The 20,382-nt window shown below is 51.1% G+C and overlaps 1 protein-coding gene across 9 annotated transcripts in view; it reads left to right on the top strand.

The window, feature by feature from the left end:
* Positions 1-31: 31 nt before the first annotated feature.
* Positions 32-20,382, top strand: part of ERBB2 (erb-b2 receptor tyrosine kinase 2) — a 40,446-nt gene continuing 20,095 nt past the window's right edge. For 2 of the 9 annotated variants that reach the window (XM_063798614.1, XM_054671552.2), the window contains exons 1-6: positions 38-234; positions 651-755; positions 5,164-5,228; positions 6,773-6,966; positions 18,762-18,913; positions 20,095-20,308. In XM_063798614.1, coding sequence (XP_063654684.1) covers positions 18,779-18,913; positions 20,095-20,308 — 349 coding nt within the window. In that variant the 5' untranslated portion in view covers positions 38-234; positions 651-755; positions 5,164-5,228; positions 6,773-6,966; positions 18,762-18,778. Of the gene's footprint in view, positions 235-650; positions 756-5,163; positions 5,229-6,545; positions 6,967-11,309; positions 11,360-11,771; positions 12,084-18,761; positions 18,977-20,094; positions 20,309-20,382 lie in introns of those variants that run through there. The other 7 variants (XM_054671550.2, XM_054671555.2, XM_063798613.1 and 4 more) reach the window with 6 other exon arrangements.

Here is a 20,382-nt window from a genome sequence, read left to right as displayed (position 1 = left end):
AGCTTAGGAGTATGAAGCTTCCACTTCCGGAGTAACCGGAAGTTCCTGTGTTCTTTATTCTACTCTCCGCTGACGTCCACACAGTTTAAATTAAAGTTCCCGGATTTTTGTGGGCGCCTGCCCCGCCCCTCGTCCCCCTGCTGTGTCCATATATCGAGGCGATAGGGTTAAGGGAAGGCGGACGCCTGATGGGTTAATGAGCAAACTGAAGTGTTTTCCATGATCTTTTTTGAGGTAGGGCTGTTTACTGTCACCACCCCTGTCGGATTTTACTTCCTAAACGTACCTGTAACTATCCACTTCTCTCCATCTCTTCTGGCACCACCCTGGTTAAAGACACCATCATGTGTCGCCAAGACAGCCGCAGTAGCTTCTTAATGGCTCTCCCTGCCTCTACTTTTGCCTCTTCCAACCTGCGCTCCATTTTGAAAAATTAAAATTTGCCCATATCACTTTTTTTTCTTAAAATTATTTACTGGCTCCCAATTACCTTGGGTAAAATACAGTCTCCACAAACCCTGCCTGATTTGGCCCCTGCCCAATGGTCTCCTTCACTCCCTTGCTCCAGACCCGCTTCAGAGGGCTATGTCCCTCAAGCTTCCTGACTGCCTGGCCTGGTCTGAATCACTCACTCTTCTTTTTTCTTCTAGTCGCAATTGAAGTACCACCTCCCGAGGGTGATTGCTTCCCCATGCGGGGTAGAACCTTTGCTGTCCTGTTCACCACTCTACCTCCAGCACAGAATTTGGCTTATGGTAGGCGCTAAGTGCGTTTGTTTGTTCTTCTGTTTAATGAATGAACAGCATACATCAACATAAGAACTTGACAAATCCAGGGCTGTAAAATCATCAGTATGGTTCTGCACTGAGATCGGAGAGAAGTAATATTTCTAGGAAAATTAGGAGGAACCCTGGGAACAGGACGCTTGCTTTAGTATCCTCTCCCTGCTCACCTCCCCTGCACTCCCATCAGCACCGACCCACACCCAATCTCATAGAAGCCTTGTAGCTAAGGATCACCCTTTCTCCTCCCCCACTCTCCTCACCCCTTGTCAACTTTTCTTTTTCGTCCTGGGGGTTGGAATGAGTAAGAAGTAGCCTGGGATTCCATTCACTCACTTAACAAACATTTCTGAGTCCTTAGCTCTAGCACCTTGCTAAGCAAGGCAAAATCTCCAGGAGGCACCATTCACATTGCATTTTCTGTGAATGGTGCTCTGGGGAGCAGCATTCACATTGCATTTTCTGTGAATGGCAAATTCTTCCAGTTAAATATAACATGAATAGTGTCCCCTGGAGTTGACCACCCAACTGATACTGACTGAGAAGCTGAAATGAACAAAACAACCCCTTAGCCCTCCAGGAGCTGACCGGAAATCCAGTGCTAATACTACGTTGCATCTTACAGATTAGTTCTTTTACAATACTTTTTTTTTTCTTTTTTCATTTCATTTTGTCCTTTCTGTGACTCTGGGATGAGTCTTTTTATGAGGATCCTCATTTAAAGATGGACATTTAGGATTAAAGAGGATGAAATCCTGACAAAATAGGGATTCTCCCCTTTAGAAAATTTCTAAGTAAGGCTGGGGGTGGTGGCTCACGCCTGTAATCCCAGCACTTTGGGAGGCCGAGGCGGATGGATCACCTGAGGTTAGGAGTTTGAGACCAGCCTGACCAACATGGAGAAACCCCATCTCTACTAAAAATACAAAATTAGTTGGGTGTGGTGGTGCATGCCTGTAATCCCAGCTACTCGGGAGGCTGAGGCAGGAGAATCGTTTGAACCCAGGGAGGCAGAGGTTGTGGTGAGCCAAGATTGTGCCATTGCACTCCAGCCTGGGCAACAAGAGTGAAACTCAAAAAAAAAGAAAAAGAAAATTCCAATTTTGAAGGCCTCATCCTATATTATGTCAAACATACTGAAATGCAGTAATGCCCCACATTAAATAAGATTTATAAATAACTATACATATATATAATTCAATCTAATTGCTGTTAATAGTTGACATATTGCTACATTTATATACATTTAGTTAAAAAAAATTTTTTTTCCCAGACAGCCTCTCGCTCTTTCACCTAGACTGAAGTGCAGTGGCATGATCACGACTCACTGCAACCTCGACCTCCCAGACTCAAGTGATCCTTCCATCTCAGCCTCCTGAGTAGCTGGGACTGCAGCATGCGCCACTATGCCCTGCTAATTTTTTTTATTTTTTGTAGAGACACGGTCTTGCTATGTTGCCTAGACTGGTCTCCAATTCCTGGGCTCGAGTGATCCTCCCGCCTCAACCTCCCAAAGTGGTGGGATTACGGGCATGAGCCATGCTACACGGCCATAAAATATTAATTTTCGCAGCTTTCTTATATTTTAGAACTAACAATGGAAATTTGTTCGGGTCTAAAGTATTTCAGAGGTCCTTGAAAACCCATGCCTACATACCTGATGGAAAAAGCAATCCTAGGTTAATGGTGGAAGTGGGAGTAGAGACTTCTGTTCTGTTGACTTCTTGGAAGATGGGGTACTGTCTCTCTGGGACAGCTCTTGAGAATTTCCCTGCCAGCACAGCCCCAGATAACAATCTCTAGATGGCGATTACCTGGCCTCTCTTCCCAACTTTCTAGCCTGGAGCCCCTAGTTCTCCCCTGAGCCTCCTTAGCTTGTCCTTCTTCCTAACTTGTATTTGGCTTCAGATGTGATCCACAGTCTGAAAAGTCACTAATTCATTCCTTCAACTCAGGCTTATTGAGTCCTACTGTGTATCAGCCATTGTACTCATGGGGGAAAAAAAAGACAAAGCATATGTTAATAGTAGAGTGTGCTGGACAGGCACAGTGGCTCATGCCTGTAATCCCAACACTTTGGGAGGGCGAGGCAGGTGGATCATCTGAGGTCAGGAGTTCGAGACCAGCCTGACCTAACATGGAGAAACTCCCGAGATCGTGCCATTGCACTCCAGCCCGGGCAACAAGAGCAAAACTCCGTTTCAAAAAAAAAAAAAAAAAAAAGTATAGTGTGCTAAAGGCTCAACGGCAAGCTGACCATGTTCTTAGATCAAAATTGGTAGAGAGTCTACAATGTGGGTTCCTTATTCATCAAATGTTTATTAAGTTTACCATGTGCAAGTCTCTGGGAACAGAGTGATGAACAAGGCACTGTCCTTTTCATGGTCAGAGGAGGGAAACAGGCCATAAACAAGTGTCAAACAAAAGACTGAAGCCAGGTGCGGTGGCTCACATCTGTAATCCCAGCACTGTGGGAGGCCAAGGCAGGCGGATCATGAGATCAGGAGATCGAGACCATCCTAGCCAACCTGGTGAAACCCCATCTCTACTAAAAATACAAAAAAATTAGCTGGGCGTGGTGGCACGTGCCTGTAATCCCAGCTACTCGGGAAGCTGAGGCAGGAGAATTGCTTGAACCAGGGAGTCGGAGGTTGCAGTGAGCCTGGATTATGCCACTGCACTCCAGCCTGGTGACAGAGCGAGACTCCATCTACATTAAAAAAAAAAAAAAAATATATATATATATATATATATACACACACACACACACACATACCCTCTAACCCAGGAATTTCACTCCTAGGTATACCTACATAAGCTCCGGTATACCTAAACAAGTGCAAATTTGTTTAAGTACAGTTATTTGTGGTAGCATTAGTCATTGTTTTCAATAGCAAGAAGAAAAAGGAAACAACTAAATGTCCATCAATAGGGAATGAATTATATTAATGGAGGGAGAGCCATACAATGGAAGGCTGAACAGAAATTAATAGGAATGGGGCAGATTTGTAATGTACTAGCATGGTAAAACCTTCATGATAGATATAGATATAGATATAGATATAGATATAGATATATATCTTGTGTCTCAGCCTCCCGAGTAGCTGGGATTACAGGTGTGTGCCACCACATCCGGCTAATTTTTGTATTTTTTAGTAGAGACGGGGCTTCACCATGTTGGTAAGGCTGTCTTGAACTCCCGACCTCAGGTGATCCACCTGTCTCAGCCTCCCAAAGTGCTGGGATTATAGGCATGAGCCATCACACCTGGCCAAATATTTTTGATAAGTATCAAGTGCACAGTGCAGAACAAAATATGTGTGTGTGTATGCATGTGTATGTACACCTATACACTTATATACAGTACCCCATGTGAAGAAAAATAAGGGTACGTGTTATGCGCATAGTATTATGGTTGTTATTTTTGAGAATATATCTAGAAAGATAAAAAAGAAAGTGGAAATAGTTCTTGCCTCTGGTGGGAAGTGGGACTATGTGCCTGATCAATAGGGAAGTAAGGAACACTTTTTTTTTTTTTTTTGAGACGGAGTTTTTGCTCTTGTTGCCCAGGTTGGAGTGCAATGGCGCGATCTTAGCTCACTGCAACCTCTGCCTCCCAGGTTCAAGCGATTCTCCTGCCTCAGCCTCCTGAGTAGCTGGGATTATAGGCATGCGCCTCCACGCCTGGCTAATTTTGTATTTTTAGTAAAGACGGGGTTTATCCATGTTGGTCAGGCTGGTCTTGAACTCCCCACCTCAGGTGATCCGTCCGCCTCAGCCTCCCAAAGTGCTAGGATTACAGGCGTGAGCCACCGTGCCTGGCCAGGAACGCTTTTTATTTTTGTACCTTTAAAAGTGTGTACCGTCTGTGTATATAATCAGTTAAAAACAAAGAAAAGCCGAGTGTGGTGGCTCATGCCTGTAATCCCAGCCCTTAAGGAGGCCGAGGCCGGCGGCAGATCACCTGAGGTCAGGAGTTCAAGACCGGCCTGACCAAAACGGTGAAAACTCATCTCTACAAAAATATAAAAATTAGCCGGGCATGATGGCAAGTGCCTGTAATCCCAGCTAGTTGGGAGGCTGAGGTGGGAGACTTGTTTGAACCTAGGAGGCAGAGATTGCAGTGAGCCAAGACTGTACCACTGCACTCCAGCCTGGGCAACAGAGCAAGTCTCTGTCTCAAAACAAAAACAAAAACACAAAGAAAAAATGTAAAAACAATTTCATGCAGTAGCAAGCATCGAGTTAAATACAGTTGACCCTTGAACAGCACAGGTTTGAATTGCACGGGTCCATTTATACTCACATTTCTTCCACCTCTGCCACCCCCAAAATAGCAAGACCAACCCCATCTCTTTTCCTTTCTCTTCCCCCTCCTCAGCCTACTCAATGTGAAGATGATGAGGATGAAAACCTTTGTGATGATCCACTTCCACTTAATGAATGGTAAATATGTTTTTTCTTACTTATGATTTTCTTAGTAGCATTTTCTTTTCTCTAGCTTCCTTTATTGTAAAAATACAGTATATAACACATATCACATACAAAATGTGTGTAAATGGACTGTTTGCTATTGATAAGTATTCTGGTAAACAGTAGACTATTAGTTTTTTTTGTTTTGTGACAAGGTCTCCCTCTGTCGCCCAGCCTGGAGTGCCGTGGTGTGATCATGGCTCACTGCAGCCAAAAACTTCTGGGCTAAAGCAATCCTCTACTAAAAATACAAAAATTAGCCAGGCATGGTGGTGTGCTTCTGTAATCCCAGCTACTCAGGAGGCTGAGGCAGGAGAATTGCTTGAACCCGGGAGGCGGAGGTTGCAGTGAGCTGAGATTGCACCATTGCATTCCAGCCTGGGCAACAGAGTGAGACTCCATCTCGAAAATAAAATAATAATAATAATAATAATAATAATAGGGCTGGGTGTGGTGGCTCATGCCTGTAATCCCAGCACTTTGGGAGGCCAAGGTGGACAGATCACCTGAGGTCAGGAGTCTCAATTAAAAAATAAATAGGCCGGGCACAGTGGCTCATGCCCATAATCCCAGCACTTTGGGAGGCCGAGGTGGGCAGATCACCTGAGGTCAGGAGTTTGAGACCAGCCTGGCCAACACGGAGAAACGCTGCCTCTATCAAAAATACAAAAATTAGCTGGATGTGGTGGTGCATGCCTATAATCCCAGTAATCCCAGCTACTCGGAAGGCTGAGGCAGGAGAATCACTCGAATCCAGGACACGGAGGTTGCAGTGAGCCGACATCATGCCACTGCGCTCCAGCCTGGGTGACAGTGAGACTCTGTCTCAGAAAAAAAAAAAAAAAATATATATATATATATATATATATATAAAATAAAATAAATAATAATAAAACATTTACTTTGGCTGCTGTTGCTGCGGGGAGAATTGCAGGGTGTCAAAAGTAGCACTGGTGGAGGGGTAGTGATCAAAGTCTGGTGCTTTAGCCCAAAGGAGAAATGATAAGAGACTCAGACTAGCTGGTGATGGAGGTAGAATAAGCATAAATGTATTAAAAAGAGGAGTTGATAGATCTTAAAGAATGATTGGATTTGAAGGGCAAAGGAAGAGAAGAATCAACCAGGTGGGTTCAGTGAATGAAACCATCAGAAACGAATTGTCCCCTGAAATCAAGACTTTGTGATTGCCATAGTTGTATGCTTCTCAAAGGTTCCTTGTCTCCTCTTCCTTGGACCAAAAGTCAGAGGCAAGAATGCCCTCATTCATACCCCAATGGTCTATACCTCCAGCAGCAAGTCGAGTGAGCAAGTGATGTCCTGAAAGGCCCAGTGGATCAGTGGAATGAAGCGGGCAGGAAGACTTAGTGCTCCTGAAACAAGGAATCCAGAATCCAGGAGAAGGATGGCTCAGTGGGGCTTTCAAGGGACAAGTATGGGGGTTGAAGGGGTCACTGTCCCTATACCAAATCCAAAAATATTGTGACCAGGAACCATTCTGTCCAACTCTTCTATTTCAGATGGCAAAGCAAAGCTATATTCAAGGCCACATGCAAAGCTACTCCCTGAGCAAAGAGTCACAGATAAAACGGGGGCACCAGTAGAATGGCCAGGACAAACGCAGTGCAGCACAGAGACTCAGACCCTGACAGCCATGCCTGCGCAGGCAGTGATGAGAGTGACATGTACTGTTGTGGACATGCACAAAAGTGAGGTGAGTCCCAGGACAGAAGAGTGCTTTTTGTTTCAGCAGAGCAGCCTGGGGAGAGATAAAAGCTACTCCTGGGGCCTGGGCCTGCATTCCTGAGATGCGGGTAAGAGGGGCCCAGGGTCAGAGTGTCTGGCAAGCTTGGCTCTGCCCCTTTGCTGTCCTGGAGACTAGGGCTAATCCTGGGCTCAGGGAGTGGCCTCCCCATGGTTAGGATACAAGTGCTCATCAAGGGCCACCCCTAGGAAGGACCAATTTTCCTATCAGAAGCTTCTAAGTTATCCTCCTTTGGCCCAAAGGGACACCTCAAGCCTACTCTGAGGAACTCTTTCCAATGAACTAATTCCTACAGTCACTTCCCCAGCAACCTGTGCCTCAGCCTCAAGGCACTGTGGGGTAGGCCTCAGTTTGTGGCCTGGACCTCGGACTGTGGACCAGACGACTCCTCCCGATTTCTGTTTGTTTTCAGTCCTCTGACCCCAAGCTGGCTGGTGAAGTAGGTAGAGGGAGGAGACTTTGGTGCATGCATACACACACACACACACACACACATACACACACACACAAGTCTCCTGTGCCCCCCAGTCTCCATGGCTGGTCAATGATTGACTGGCATTTCACAGGCTGCTGGTTGCAGCCCCAGCCTGTTGACTTAGAGGTCACCCTCGGAAGCTAGAGCCCTGTCCTGCCTCTTCAGTGTCAGTGGTCACTCCACTGCCCACAGGCTGGGGTCTTGGGCAAAACACACGCATCTGCCCTGATCTGAGTTTGCTGCCCTCTGTCCCGCAGTCAGCCCCACTCTGTTCCCACTCCCTCTCCCCAGCCCCCTAGCTAGACCCCTCTCACCAGCACCCCTTTCCCTTCCCTGAGGGTCCCCCTCGCTGTCTTTGTCCCTCAGACATCCTCTTTCCTGGGCTCTCCTGCCAGGCCCTGCTGGAGGGACAGTTAAGGAGGAAATCGAATCAGCAGCGCCCACCCCTGCCCCCCTTCCTCTCCTCTTGTCAGACACCAGACGAGGTTTTTTCCTCTGGCTTCCCAGCTCTGAATGGGCTCATTCTTTTTCAGAGGCTCGGCCCCTCTCGAGCCTCCTCCCCAGGGCGTGAGTTCTGACCCCAGCTCCTCCCCCCATCCCCACTCCAGCCCCCACTCCAGCTTGCTCCACCCTCTCTACCGCCCACCGGGACTGGGCATTGTCTGCCAGTCCGGGTTTCTTCCTGGGATTTGGGATGCAGAGAGGATGGGTTTGCTTGGGCAGGGGTGGAGAGTGAAGGGGGAAAGCAGGATCTTTGTAGAGGGAGGGACCTACAGTTACCTGGACTTCTTTCCTCTGTCTCCCCTCTTGGTACCCTTGACTGGGGCTCTTGAGGGTAATGGGTGAAGCCAAATCTGCCATGGCTGAGTTCCCAGCTCAGCTCTGTGACCTTGGGAAAGTTCCTTTAGCTCGTGGAATCTCAAGGCTCAAGGTTCCTCTTCTGCAAAATGGGGAATGATAACACCTGCCTCCTCTGGAGTCTTGGGGACTCAGTGTTCTGAGGAACGTGGCTGTAGGTCAGAGTGGCACAGAGTAGGGTCCAATGAAGCATGGCGTCCACAGTAGCTTTTCTGACTGGACTAACCTTTCCGGACACAACAGCAGGGCAGGGGTGGGGCCTGGGGAGAAAGGACACCTCTAACCCTGATCCTAACATCCCGATGGCCTCTAAGGCTGCCTGCACACTCATCCAGGTGCAAGCCCTCCAAGGTGTGGTGTGATGAACCAGTGACTCCCGGAGCCAGGTCAGCGCATCCTCTTCCCGCAGGGCTGTAAGCTGCAGGACTGAGAGGCAGGTTGACCAGGTCCTGGGCTGGATGATGGGGTGAGAGTAAGGGGTCAGTTTTGATACATGCTCAACTTTTCTCTCTAGCCCTAAGACATCCTGGGCAAATTGCTTACCTCAGTTCCCCTGATCCTCACCCTAACCCTAACACCAGCTCAAGAGAAAATAGGGATATTGATGGCCATCCAGAAGGGCTGCTGTGTTCCATACACAGCAATATTTCTCGAATGTTTGTGACAGCGGTCCAAGGAATAAGTCAATTTTACATTATCACTCTGGATACCTGTACAAAACTCCACCTTATCCTTACTATATGAATGTGCTAGGGTTGTTTTTTTTTTTTTTTTTTTTTTTTTTTTTTGAGACAGAGTTTCGCTCTTGTTGCCCAGGCTGGAGTACAATGGCGCGATCTTGGCTCACCGCAACCTCCACTTCCCAGGTTCAAGCGATTCACCTGCCTCAGCCTTCCCGAGTAGCTGGGATTACAGGCATGCGCCACCATGCCCGGCTAATTTTGTGTTTTTAGTAGAGACAGGGTTTCTCCATGTTGGTCAGGCTGGTACCGAACTCCTGACCTCAGGTGATCCACCTGCCTTGGCCTCCCAAAGTGCTGCAATTACAGGCATGAGCCACCGCACCCAGCCGTGCTAGGGTCTTTTTCTGTTCAATTCCTTTCTCTCTCTTGCTCTCTTTCTTTCTTTCAATGGAGTCTCACTCTGTCACCCAGGCTGGAGTGCAGTGGCGAGATCTCAGCTCACTGCAACCTCTGCCCTCTGAGTTCAAGCAATTCTCCTGCCTCAGCCTCCCGAGTAGCTGGGATTACAGGTGCCTGCCACCACACCTAGTTAATTTTTGTATTTTTAGTAGAGATGGGGTTTTGTCATGTTGGCCAGGCTGGTCTCGAACTCCTGACCTCGTGATCTGCCTGCCTTGGCCTCCCAAAGTGCTGGGATTACAGGCATGAGCCACCATACTCGGCCAACTTTGTATTACTTTCTTAAAGAGAGTTTCCCAAATTATATAAGCTTCAGGCCCCACAAAACCTAGATCTGCCCCAGTATAACTAAATCTGGGACCATTTATTGAGCAATTATTATGTGCCAAGTATTGAGCTGAGTGCTTCCAGAGCATTATCTCCTTTAACCCCAGCATAGTATGTCAGATGCTGTTTTACAGATGAGCCAACTGAGACCAGAGATGCTCAGTCACTTGCCCAAGGTGACATGACTGATATGGAATAGATTCAAGATTTTTTTTTTTTTTTTTTTTTGACACGGAGTCTCACTCTGTCTCCCAGGCTGGAGTGCAGAGGCGCAATCTCAGCTCACTGCAAGCTCTGCCTCCCAGGTTCACGCCATTCTCCTGCCTCAGCCTCCTGAGTAGCTGGGAGTACAGGCACCCGCCACCACACCTGGCTAATTTTTTGTATTTTTAGCAGAGACAGGGTTTCACCGTGTTAGCCAGGATGGTCTCGATCTCCTGACCTCGTGATCTGCCTGCCTCGGCCTCCCAAAGTGCTGGAATTACAGGTGTGAGCCACCGCGACTGGCCAGATTCAAGATTTGAACCCAGGTCTTCTTGGTCCCAGAGGCCCCTGTTTCTCAACCCCCTAGGATGGCATAGCAACCTGTCCCACAAGAGGTGCCTGCTTCAAGTGTGCTCAGCACATGGAAGCAAGTTTAGAAATGCAAGTGTATACCTGTAAAGAGGTGTGGGAGATGGGGGGGAGGGAAGAGAGAAAGAGATGCTGGTGTCCTTCATTCTCCAGTCCCTGATAGGTGCCTTTGATCCCTTCTTGACCAGTATAGCTGCATTCTTGGCTGGGGCATTCCAACTAGAACTGCCAGATTTAGCACATAAAAATAAGGAGGCCCAGTTAAATTTGAATTTCAGATAAACAATGAATAATTTGTTCGTATAAATATGTCCCATGCAATATCTTGTTGAAATTTAAAAAAAAAAGTCTTCCTTCCATCCCCACCCCTACCACTAGGCCTAAGGAATAGGGTCAGGGGCTCCAAATAGAATGTGGTTGAGAAGTGGAATTAAGCAGGCTAATAGAAGGCAAGGGGCAAAGAAGAAACCTTGAATGCATTGGGTGCTGGGTGCCTCCTTAAATAAGCAAGAAGGGTGCACTTTGAAGAACTGAGATAGAAGTCTTTTTGGGCTGGGTGCAGTTGCTCATGGTTGTAATTCCAGCACTTTGGGAGGCTGAGGCGGGAGGATCACCTGAGGTTGGGAGTTCAAGACCAGCCTGACCAACGTGGAGAAACCCCGTCTTTACTAAAAATACAAAAAATTAGCTGGTCATGGTGGCACATGCCTGTAATCCCAGCTGCTCGGGAGGCTGAGGCAGGAGAATCACTTGAACCTGGGAGGCAGAGGTTGTGGTGAGCAGAGATCGCGCCATTGCTCTCCAGCCTGGGCAACAAGAGCAAAAGTTCGTTTAAAAAAAAAAAAAAAAAAAAAAGTCCTTTCGATGTGACTGTCTTCTCCCAAATTTGTAGACCCTCTTAAGATCATGCTTTTCAGATACTTCAAAGATTCCAGAAGATATGCCCGGGGGTCCTGGAAGCCACAAGGTAAACACAACACATCCCCCTCCTTGACTATCAATTTTACTAGAGGATGTGGTGGGAAAACCATTATTTGATATTAAAACAAATAGGCTTGGGATGGAGTAGGATGCAAGCTCCCCAGGAAAGTTTAAGATAAAACCTGAGACTTAAAAGGGTGTTAAGAGTGGCAGCCTAGGGAATTTATCCCGGACTCCGGGGGAGGGGGCAGAGTCACCAGCCTCTGCATTTAGGGATTCTCCGAGGAAAAGTGTGAGAACGGCTGCAGGCAACCCAGGCGTCCCGGCGCTAGGAGGGACGCACCCAGGCCTGCGCGAAGAGAGGGAGAAAGTGAAGCTGGGAGTTGCCACTCCCAGACTTGTTGGAATGCAGTTGGAGGGGGCGAGCTGGGAGCGCGCTTGCTCCCAATCACAGGAGGAGGAGGAGGTGGAGGAGGAGGGCTGCTTGAGGAAGTATAAGAATGAAGTTGTGAAGCTGAGATTCCCCTCCACTGGGACCGGAGAAACCAGGGGAGCCCCCCGGGCAGCCGCGCGCCCCTTCCCACGGGGCCCTTTACTGCGCCGCGCGCCCGGCCCCAACCCCTCGCAGCACCCCGCGCCCCGCGCCCTCCCAGCCGGGTCCAGCCGGAGCCATGGGGCCGGAGCCGCAGTGAGCACCATGGAGTTGGCGGCCTTGTGCCGCTGGGGGCTCCTCCTCGCCCTCTTGCCCCCCGGAGCCGCGAGCACCCAAGGTGGGTCTGGTGTGGGGAGGGGACGGAGCAGCGGCGGGACCCTGCCCTCTGGATGCCCCGCCGAGGTGCCGCGGCCGGCGGGGCCAGAGGGGCCCGGACGAGCTCTCCCATCCCGAAGTTGTGGACAGTCGAGACGCTCAGGGCAGCCGGGCCCTCGGGCCCTCGGGCGGGAGGGGGCAGTTACACGGCAGCGGCTCGAGATGGCCCATCCAAGAGACTGGCGCTTTCCAGGCTCCGAGGGGCTCCGGGAACTTGTCAAAGAAGTTCTCTGAAATTGTTCAGAAAGTTTTCCCGCAAAGGGTGTATTGCGTAGAGCGCGCGCGCGCGTGTTTCCCCCCTTCTTGAGCCCCCTCAAGCTTTCTCAAAGCCTTTCCAGTTGGCAGCCTCCTCCTCCGGACTGGCCTGGGCTGGATTCCTTGGGGGGATCCTCTGCCCTGCCCCTCCTCCAGCCCCTCCCCGCTCCCCTTCAGACGATTTTGGTTTGGTTGCTCCTGCTTCTGGCGGGGTCGGGTGTGTGTGTGTGTGGTGGAGTGGAGGGTGGCATAGCAACCTGTCCCAACCAGAGCCGGGGAGGAAAGGGTGGCCCGGAGGGTGGCCTCTTGCTGGGGTCTGGGTTGGGGGCGGGGGAGACGTTTGCTTTGAACAGATTCTTGGGGCCAGCTTAGGGACTGTGCTCTGTGACTTTTGGAGCGCGTGGACCATGGAGGGGTGGGGGTGGGTTTCTTGGGGTGTAAAGTGGGAGAGTTCCCAGAGAAGGAAGCTAAGAAATAAGGCCAGATGGGAGCCTAGGGAGGGCTGCGTTGTTCTGCTGCCTTTTCCTTGGTGCTGTGCGTGGGGAAGGGTGAGTGGGGGCAGTGTGTATCCTGACCCATCTGTCCACCTGTGTGCATTAATCATAAAAGCTAACATATAGCCTGGGCCAGGTATACTCTGCCAGGAACTGTTTGTGGTGTTTTGCATGCATTCTCCTTTAATCCTAGAACACCCCTATAGTGGAAGTTCTGCCAGCATTCTGGACTGAGTAGCAGTCCAGAGGTTGAGTAGCAGCTAGTAAGTGGTGGGGTCAAGATGGGACCCCAGGCAGTGCGACCCCCAACCATGCATTCGAAATCGCTATTTGGATGAGTGCACCTGGAGCAATGAGGGACACTGCTCCCTGAGTCACTGGGCTGCAGGGGAGACAAAATGAAAGTGTTCTGGGAGTCGTGGGTGGTCTCCATAGGTCAGAGGGTCTGGGGAGGGAGTGGGTGTCGTCGTGGCTGTGTGTTGCCCGAGGGGCCCTCTGTGAGTGAGTGCATGGCCGTGTTATCTCTGCATGTCTACGCCAGGGTGTTCCTCGGTTGTGTGGTCTTTGTATTTGTGTGTCTGGGCTTTGTGTTGCCAAACAGCAGTCTCTCTGCTGACTTGGGGACACAGGCTGAACTCTGTCCTCTGCAGGAACTCCCTTAAGGTGCTGGGCCAGATCTGCCATAAACAGAGGGAGGTAGCCTTCTATGGCCACGCCTTCTTGCTGAGGAAGAAGGTTCCTCTCTTCCAGGGAGTACATCCTTGCCCTCCCTGTTTCCCAGGCAAGCATCTTCACCTCTCACCTTCTGATGAGAAGGGTGAGGCCATACTGAGCTGTCAGGCTGAGCTGCTGCCCTTCCTCACCTTGGGCTGGGGATTGATCAGGGAATGGCAGTTGCTGCAGAGCTGGATTTGAGGGCTGGGTTCTCTGGACGGGGCCTCCTCATGTCCTCACCCCTCAACCTGCACTATTGATTGTGTTGTGCAGGAGTTAGTTAAAAAGTCATTGCACAGCCTGGGCAACAAGGCAAAACTCTGTACAAAAAATACAAAAATTAGTTGGATGTGATTACACGTGCCTGAAGTCCCAGCTACTCCGGAGGCTGAGGCAGGAGGATCACCTGAGCCCAGGAAGTTGAGGCTTGCAGTGAGCTGTGATTGCAAATGCTCTCCAGCCTGGGTGACAGTGTGAGACTCCGTTTCAGAAAAAAAGTGTACCACCCAGCTGCCTCCAGCACCCAGATTCTACCCAAGGGGTGAGGTCTGGGGCAGGAATGTGGGGGAAGGGGAGGCCTAGGGGGAGCCCCAGAGGGGTCAGGATTTTTCTGAGATCCTTTCTTAGAGGTATGGGTTTTACAAATTGCAGCAAATACATCCTTTTAATCTTGCAGAACTCCTTCATATTTTAATTCCAGTATGATTCTTCCAACAGCCTCCTCTCTTTACTATACTTGGGGAAAGTACTCATTTTATTTGTCAAGAAAAAAACAATTGAAAAGATAGGGATCAAATGTAAAAAGAAAAAATACGTGGCATTCCAAAGTCAAACACAAAGCATGTTTAATTTTCTCGTGGTTTGGGATTACCCATATTCCTGCTGTATGAACCTGTCTTGTCTTAACTTTTAAGAAATGTACGATGTACTTCCTATATGCTAGGTTTTTATCCATGGTTTCATTTAATCTCTGTGACAGTCCTGTGAAGTAGGTGCACAGATGAGAAAATGGAAGTTCAGAGAAATGAAGCAACTTATCCAAGGCTCCCAGCTACCCAGTAATGTCCAGGGAATTTTTGGACTCTGATGAGGAGGCATTAAGAGGTGGTTAGAGTCTTATTCCAGCCAACAATAATGGGTTGAACAAAGCCTTAGGGGCAGGCAGGTGGCCAGATGGGAGGAGAAGCGCTCCTCTTGTTCAGGCGAATGACCTTTCCATCCACTTCTCTAGGCTGTAGAAAGTGGAGCTGAGCTGGGGGCCCTGAGGTTCCCTCCTGACTTCAGAGTCCTCTCCCTTCCTGTCCAGCCAATGCCTGTCTTCCTTTTGGGCCCTACCAGCATGACAGGGGGCTGCGGGCAGGAGGGGACAGAGGCCACGTTGACACACAGGGCTGTGGGTGAGAGAGACAGCTGAAGTGTCAGCGTGAGGGGCCAGTGTGGGGCTGCGACTGGGAGGGCTGGGGTGGGGCCCGGAGTAGTTGTGCCTGTCCTTGGGTGATGGAATGATCTGGAAAGAGATTCCTTCCCTGCCCTCCACCTGTGAGAAGCCCCTCTAGAGTGACATCTCCATCTTATGTTTGGCCACCCATCCTCCCCCTGGGAAGAGAGCCGAGGTGGGGTAAGGGATGTGTACTCTTTCAAGGAGTGGGAGAATTATTCTAGCGAATGTTTGTGTTGTCCCAGTTCTGTTTACAAAGCCTCGTCATGTTTACAGATGGCTGCGCAATTCATTACCTCATTTAACTCTCATGTACCTCCTCTGAGGGAGTAAGAGCTGTTACAGCCAAGTTTAGGTCAGTAAATATTCACCAAGTTGCAGGTACTGCAGGGCATAGAGATGAATCCGATTTAGCTTCTGCCCTGGAGGTCTGGGAACTTGCTCAAGATCACTCAGTGAGCAGCTGAGCTAGGGTTCTCAACTAAAGACCCTGGGCCCAGGCCCTGGTCTGATGTCAGGCCTGATACACCAGGTGTTTGTGGTCGGGGAATCCCAGTGTCACTTGAATGGGCTGTGACATTATGGGTCTGGGAGAGCTGAGCTTTGGGGACACAGGTCATTTTACTGTAGTATTCATGGAAACCAAGGGAAGTATTGGCTTTTCTGCTGTGAGCAAGAGGAGCAGCTGGGGCTGCAAGCTGGTGGGGAGGAGAGAACCCACCTGAGAGAAACCTCGGGACTGGGGTCAAGTCCTGACCACCAGAGTCCAGAGAGACATGAAGGACTGTGACCAGCTCTGAGCAGAGAGATGGATTCCATGACCTCAGCTGGTCCCTTTTGTTCGGAGACTCGTGACTGGACTTCATTCATCCACTCATTCATTCATTCACTCAGCAGACACTTATCTAGCGCTCCCTGTGGCTGGTCCTGCCTCATACTGTCTTTGCTCTGGAGAATTGGAGGTTGGGGTTCCTGAGGGGCAGGGTCCTGGAGACAAGGACACTCCTGGGTAGAATTAGGACCTACCCCCCAGGAAATCAACGGGGACCGGGTGCCGTGGCTCACACCTGTAATCCCAGCACTTTGGGAGGCCGAGACGGGCGGATCACAAGGTCAGCAGTTCAGGACCAGCCTGGCCAACATGGTGAAACCCGCCTCAACTAAAAATACAAAAATTAGCCAGGTGTGGTGTCAGGCACCCGTAATCCCAGCTACTGAGGAGGCTGAGGCAGGAGAATTGCTTGAACCCGGGAGGCAGAGGTTGCAGTGAGCCGAGATTGCGCCACTGCACTCCAGCCTGGCGACAGGGCGAGACTCCGTCTCAAAAAAAGAAAATCAATGGGACAGGGCAGATATGGGGACAATGGTAAGGAGATGGGAGAGTGGGAGGGAGGTGTCAGGAAGGCCTTCTTGACTTCATGTAGGCTGGTGGGGGTGTTAGCCAGCAAGCCTCCAGTTCCCTGGGAACCGTTCTCAGGGTACCAATTTTACCACCTGTCTGCAAACACTTTAAGATTCTTAATCAGACTCAAATTGGCCACAAATCAGGTAAACAAACTCACTAGTGGGGTGGGGCTACCACCCGTTCTGACCCTCCAGCCCAACCCAGCCCAGCCACCCTGCCCTCCGTAGAGCCTGTGGTGTTTATCGGTGGCATTGGGAGAATTAGTGTGTATTTATGTTGGCGTGGGGTGTGGGGTGGATTTGTGTGTGTGCAGTTAGGCCTAGTGGAAGGAATGTGGGATCTGAAGGCAGGCCGGCCTGAGTTCCAGTCCTGCCTGTTGCTCACAAGCTTTATGAGGCGAGAGTTAACCCCTGCCAGCCTCAGTTGTCTTCTTTGCAAGATGGAGGTTGCAGCCCCAGTCTCTGGAGCATGTTATGCAGATCCACCGAGAGTGCCTGCCAAGCACACAGTAGGTGCTCAGCTCAGTTACTGTGGCGGCCCCCACTCCCCATTGTTGTTGTTTTCCTATTGCCTGGCGGCCACAGCTGGTATCCCTTGAAAAGGGCTACAGGGGGTGGAGTCGGACCCTGCCCCAGCCCTGTGGAGACCCTGGGCTTGGGCCAGGGCCTGGGGTCTGGGCCTGCAGACAGCTGTGTCTATAAAGCAGCTGAAGGGCTGAGGCCGGGGGAGGTCCTGGCAGCAGGGCGTTATTTTGGGCCTGGCCTGCCACCCCCAGCTCCTGTTTCTCTTGGGAGTCTGTTGGGGGAGGAAGCGTGGGGAAGAGGAGGGGGTGCAAGTGGGTGAGGCATGGAGTGGGGAGGCCTCCCTCAGGGACATGGACCCTTGAGTTCTATTTCTGTTCCTCCCTCCTGTTCCTCCCTCTTTGTCCGTATCTGCCTAGAGAGGTGGGAATAGAGGCCACTCTGAGTATCACTAGGAGACCACCAGTTTGTGGCCACTGGCCACTGGCCCAGGCAGGGAGCCTGGGGGCTTGCCCTACCAGCCTCTCCCAGCAATCTGAAGGCAGGGGGTACCTCGTATTACCCCCTAGGATTTGACCTTAGGCTCCAACTTGCTGGGAGAGCAGTGCCCCGGTGTCAGACCCCAAGCCAGCCCTTGTGCTGTCCCTGAATCTGCCTGTAGCCTGTGGGAGGCGGAGCAGTGACCGGCAGGAATTCTGGGCAGCTCAGGCACCTGTGGGCCTGAGGGTGCCCTCTGCCCCCACCCTTCCGATCTCCTGGGCAAGACACGCCAGGTGATTCATCTCACCAGAGCAGAAAAACAAGTTCAACTGGGCACTTTCATCTCCCCTCACTGGCAGGCCTGGTGTGAGCTGCTACCCCGGCGCCCCTCACCAGGGGTGCTTTACCTCCTCTAGTATTCCTGACCTTAGTGGGCATTTCTGGTCTCAGGGATACCAGGCTGGGGTCCAAGTGGGCCAGGTGTGGCAGTTCACCCCTATGACCCATGGCTGATGGCTCGCGCTGGGCAGGTATGCAGGGCTGACGTAGTGCCTTTGTGGCAGCAGTTTCGTGGCACACATTCTGCCAGCTGGTTCTGGAGTCTTGCCCTGAGGAGGTGGCCAGGGTGAGGGTGCCAGCACAGAACCTCTGGCGCATGCTTCACCCTGGCCTGGGATCTGCAGCCTGGGTCCAGATGCCCACAACTGGAATCTGACGCTCCTTTTCTCTTCATGGGGGACTCCCAGAGGTCTCTGCAATGACCAGGGCCCCAGTTGTCCCATGCCTCAGCTGCAACTCCAGCTGACCCTCCTTCCCCACTCTCTGGGTGGCATTACGGGGGTGTGGATCCCTTGCCAAGAGGTTGGCATGTGGGTGTGCTGGAATGGCATAGGGAGAATGCACCGAGTTTGTTTGCTTGGGAGAGGGGCAGGGGGTATCCAGAAGATTCATGATTCGTCATCGCCTCTCTTGGGGGATTTTTACCCCTTTGCCCTGAGTTGTGCCTTTGGGACAAAGGAAGCCTTTCTTTGCCAGCCAACACCCTGTACTGGCGGGCGAGCTCCCCAGGGCTGGCACGCTGGGGCAGCCTCTGAATGCACAGGGTGGGCCTAGTCAGAAGAAGCCTTTCCCCTGAAATCCCTCTACTTCCCAAGCATGCAAGCTTTCTCCTGCTGTTAAACCTGCAGTGTGCAAGGGACATGGGCGGAGGGGTCCTTCAGTCAGGCTTCTCCCTGTCTGAGGTGGCATGACTTGGAGTGAGTTTGGATGGGGTGGCCAGGTCTGAGAAGGTCCCCCGCCAGTGTCCTCTGACCCATCTGCTCTCTCCTGCCAGTGTGCACCGGCACAGACATGAAGCTGCGGCTCCCTGCCAGTCCTGAGACCCACCTGGACATGCTCCGCCACCTCTACCAGGGCTGCCAGGTGGTGCAGGGAAACCTGGAACTCACCTACCTGCCCACCAATGCCAGCCTGTCCTTCCTGCAGGTGAGGCCCGTGGGCAACCCAGCCAGGCCCTGCCTCCAGCTGGGCTGAGCCCTCTGTTTACAGGTGGGTGGCAGAAGAAGGTGCCCTGCCCTTCTGTTTCCTCTCTTGTTGTGGTTTCTCAACCAGTAAGTCCTTTCTAACATCTAACCCCCATTCATTTTACTGCAGAATCAGTTGACTCTCTCTATAACGTGGCTGGCCGAGGTCATGTCTGGATGGGATGCGTCTGTGTTTCCGCTAAATCTTGTGCTCTCTTGCCAGCATGATCATGTCCCCTGTCCACCTGCTCCAGCCACTATCCCTCTCCCACCTACAGCAGAAGAAAGGGCTGGTGAGAAAGGTGGATTACAGGCCCACTTCTGCCACTGACGAGCCCTATGAATGTGGCCTACACCCCCTTAGCTTCACTGGGTCTCAGTTTCCCTATCTGTATATTGGGAGCAGTTGTGAAGCTCAGAAGAGAAATGTCTGTGAAAAGGTTATGAACAGGAGGGAGAGTGGAAACCAACCTGCTGGATCGTGTCCACAGACCCTGGAGTGGGGCCACATGCTTGGTTTGTCAAATTGCAGACGCCGGCCGGGTGCGATGGCTCATGCCTGTAATCCCAGCACTTTGGGAGGCCGAGGCGGACAGATCACTTGAGGTCGGGAGTTCGAGACCAGCCTGACCAACATGGAGAAACCCCATCTCTACTGAAAATACAAAATTAGCCAGGCATGGTGGCACATGCCTATAATCCCAGCTACTTGGGAAGGCTGAGGCAGGAGAATCACTTGAACCTGGGAGACGGAGGTTGCAGTGAGCCTAGATCGTGCCATTGTACTCCAGCCTGGGCAACAAGAGTGAAACTCCGTCTCAAAAAAAAAAAAAATTTGCAGACGCCATCCCATCCAGGCCTTTGCTTTCACTGATGAAGAAACTGAGATACAGAGAGGGCAGGGCACCTGTTCGGAGTTTATGAAATGCCCCCCCACCATTATCTTTCTTGATCATATAAGAATCTGGTGAGGCAAGGTAGGGCGTGATCTTTATCTCTATTTTATCGTTTTATTTAAGTGGGAACAGGACTGCTCAGTGGCTGGGGGCCTTGCCCAAGATCTCCAAGTACTGGGGAACCCCAGGGAGGCCCTGGGGGGTGGCAGTGTTCCTATTTCAGCCCCACCCTGCTTCCCCCTCCCAGGATATCCAGGAGGTGCAGGGCTACGTGCTCATCGCTCACAACCAAGTGAGGCAGGTCCCACTGCAGAGGCTGCGGATTGTGCGAGGCACCCAGCTCTTTGAGGACAACTATGCCCTGGCCGTGCTAGACAATGGAGACCCGCTGAACAATACCACCCCTGTCACAGGGGCCTCCCCAGGAGGTCTGCGGGAGCTGCAGCTTCGAAGCCTCACAGGTGGCCTTCACCATCATTGAAACCTTCTCTTGGTTATTCAGAGCTGACCAGGGCCACTGCTAACCAGGGGGAGG

Source organism: Pan troglodytes, chromosome 19, assembly GCF_028858775.2.
Source record: "Pan troglodytes isolate AG18354 chromosome 19, NHGRI_mPanTro3-v2.0_pri, whole genome shotgun sequence".
Taxonomy (NCBI): domain Eukaryota; kingdom Metazoa; phylum Chordata; class Mammalia; order Primates; family Hominidae; genus Pan; species Pan troglodytes.
The sequence above is the reverse complement of the archived record's forward strand: the minus strand, read 5'-3'. Positions and strand labels throughout refer to the sequence as shown.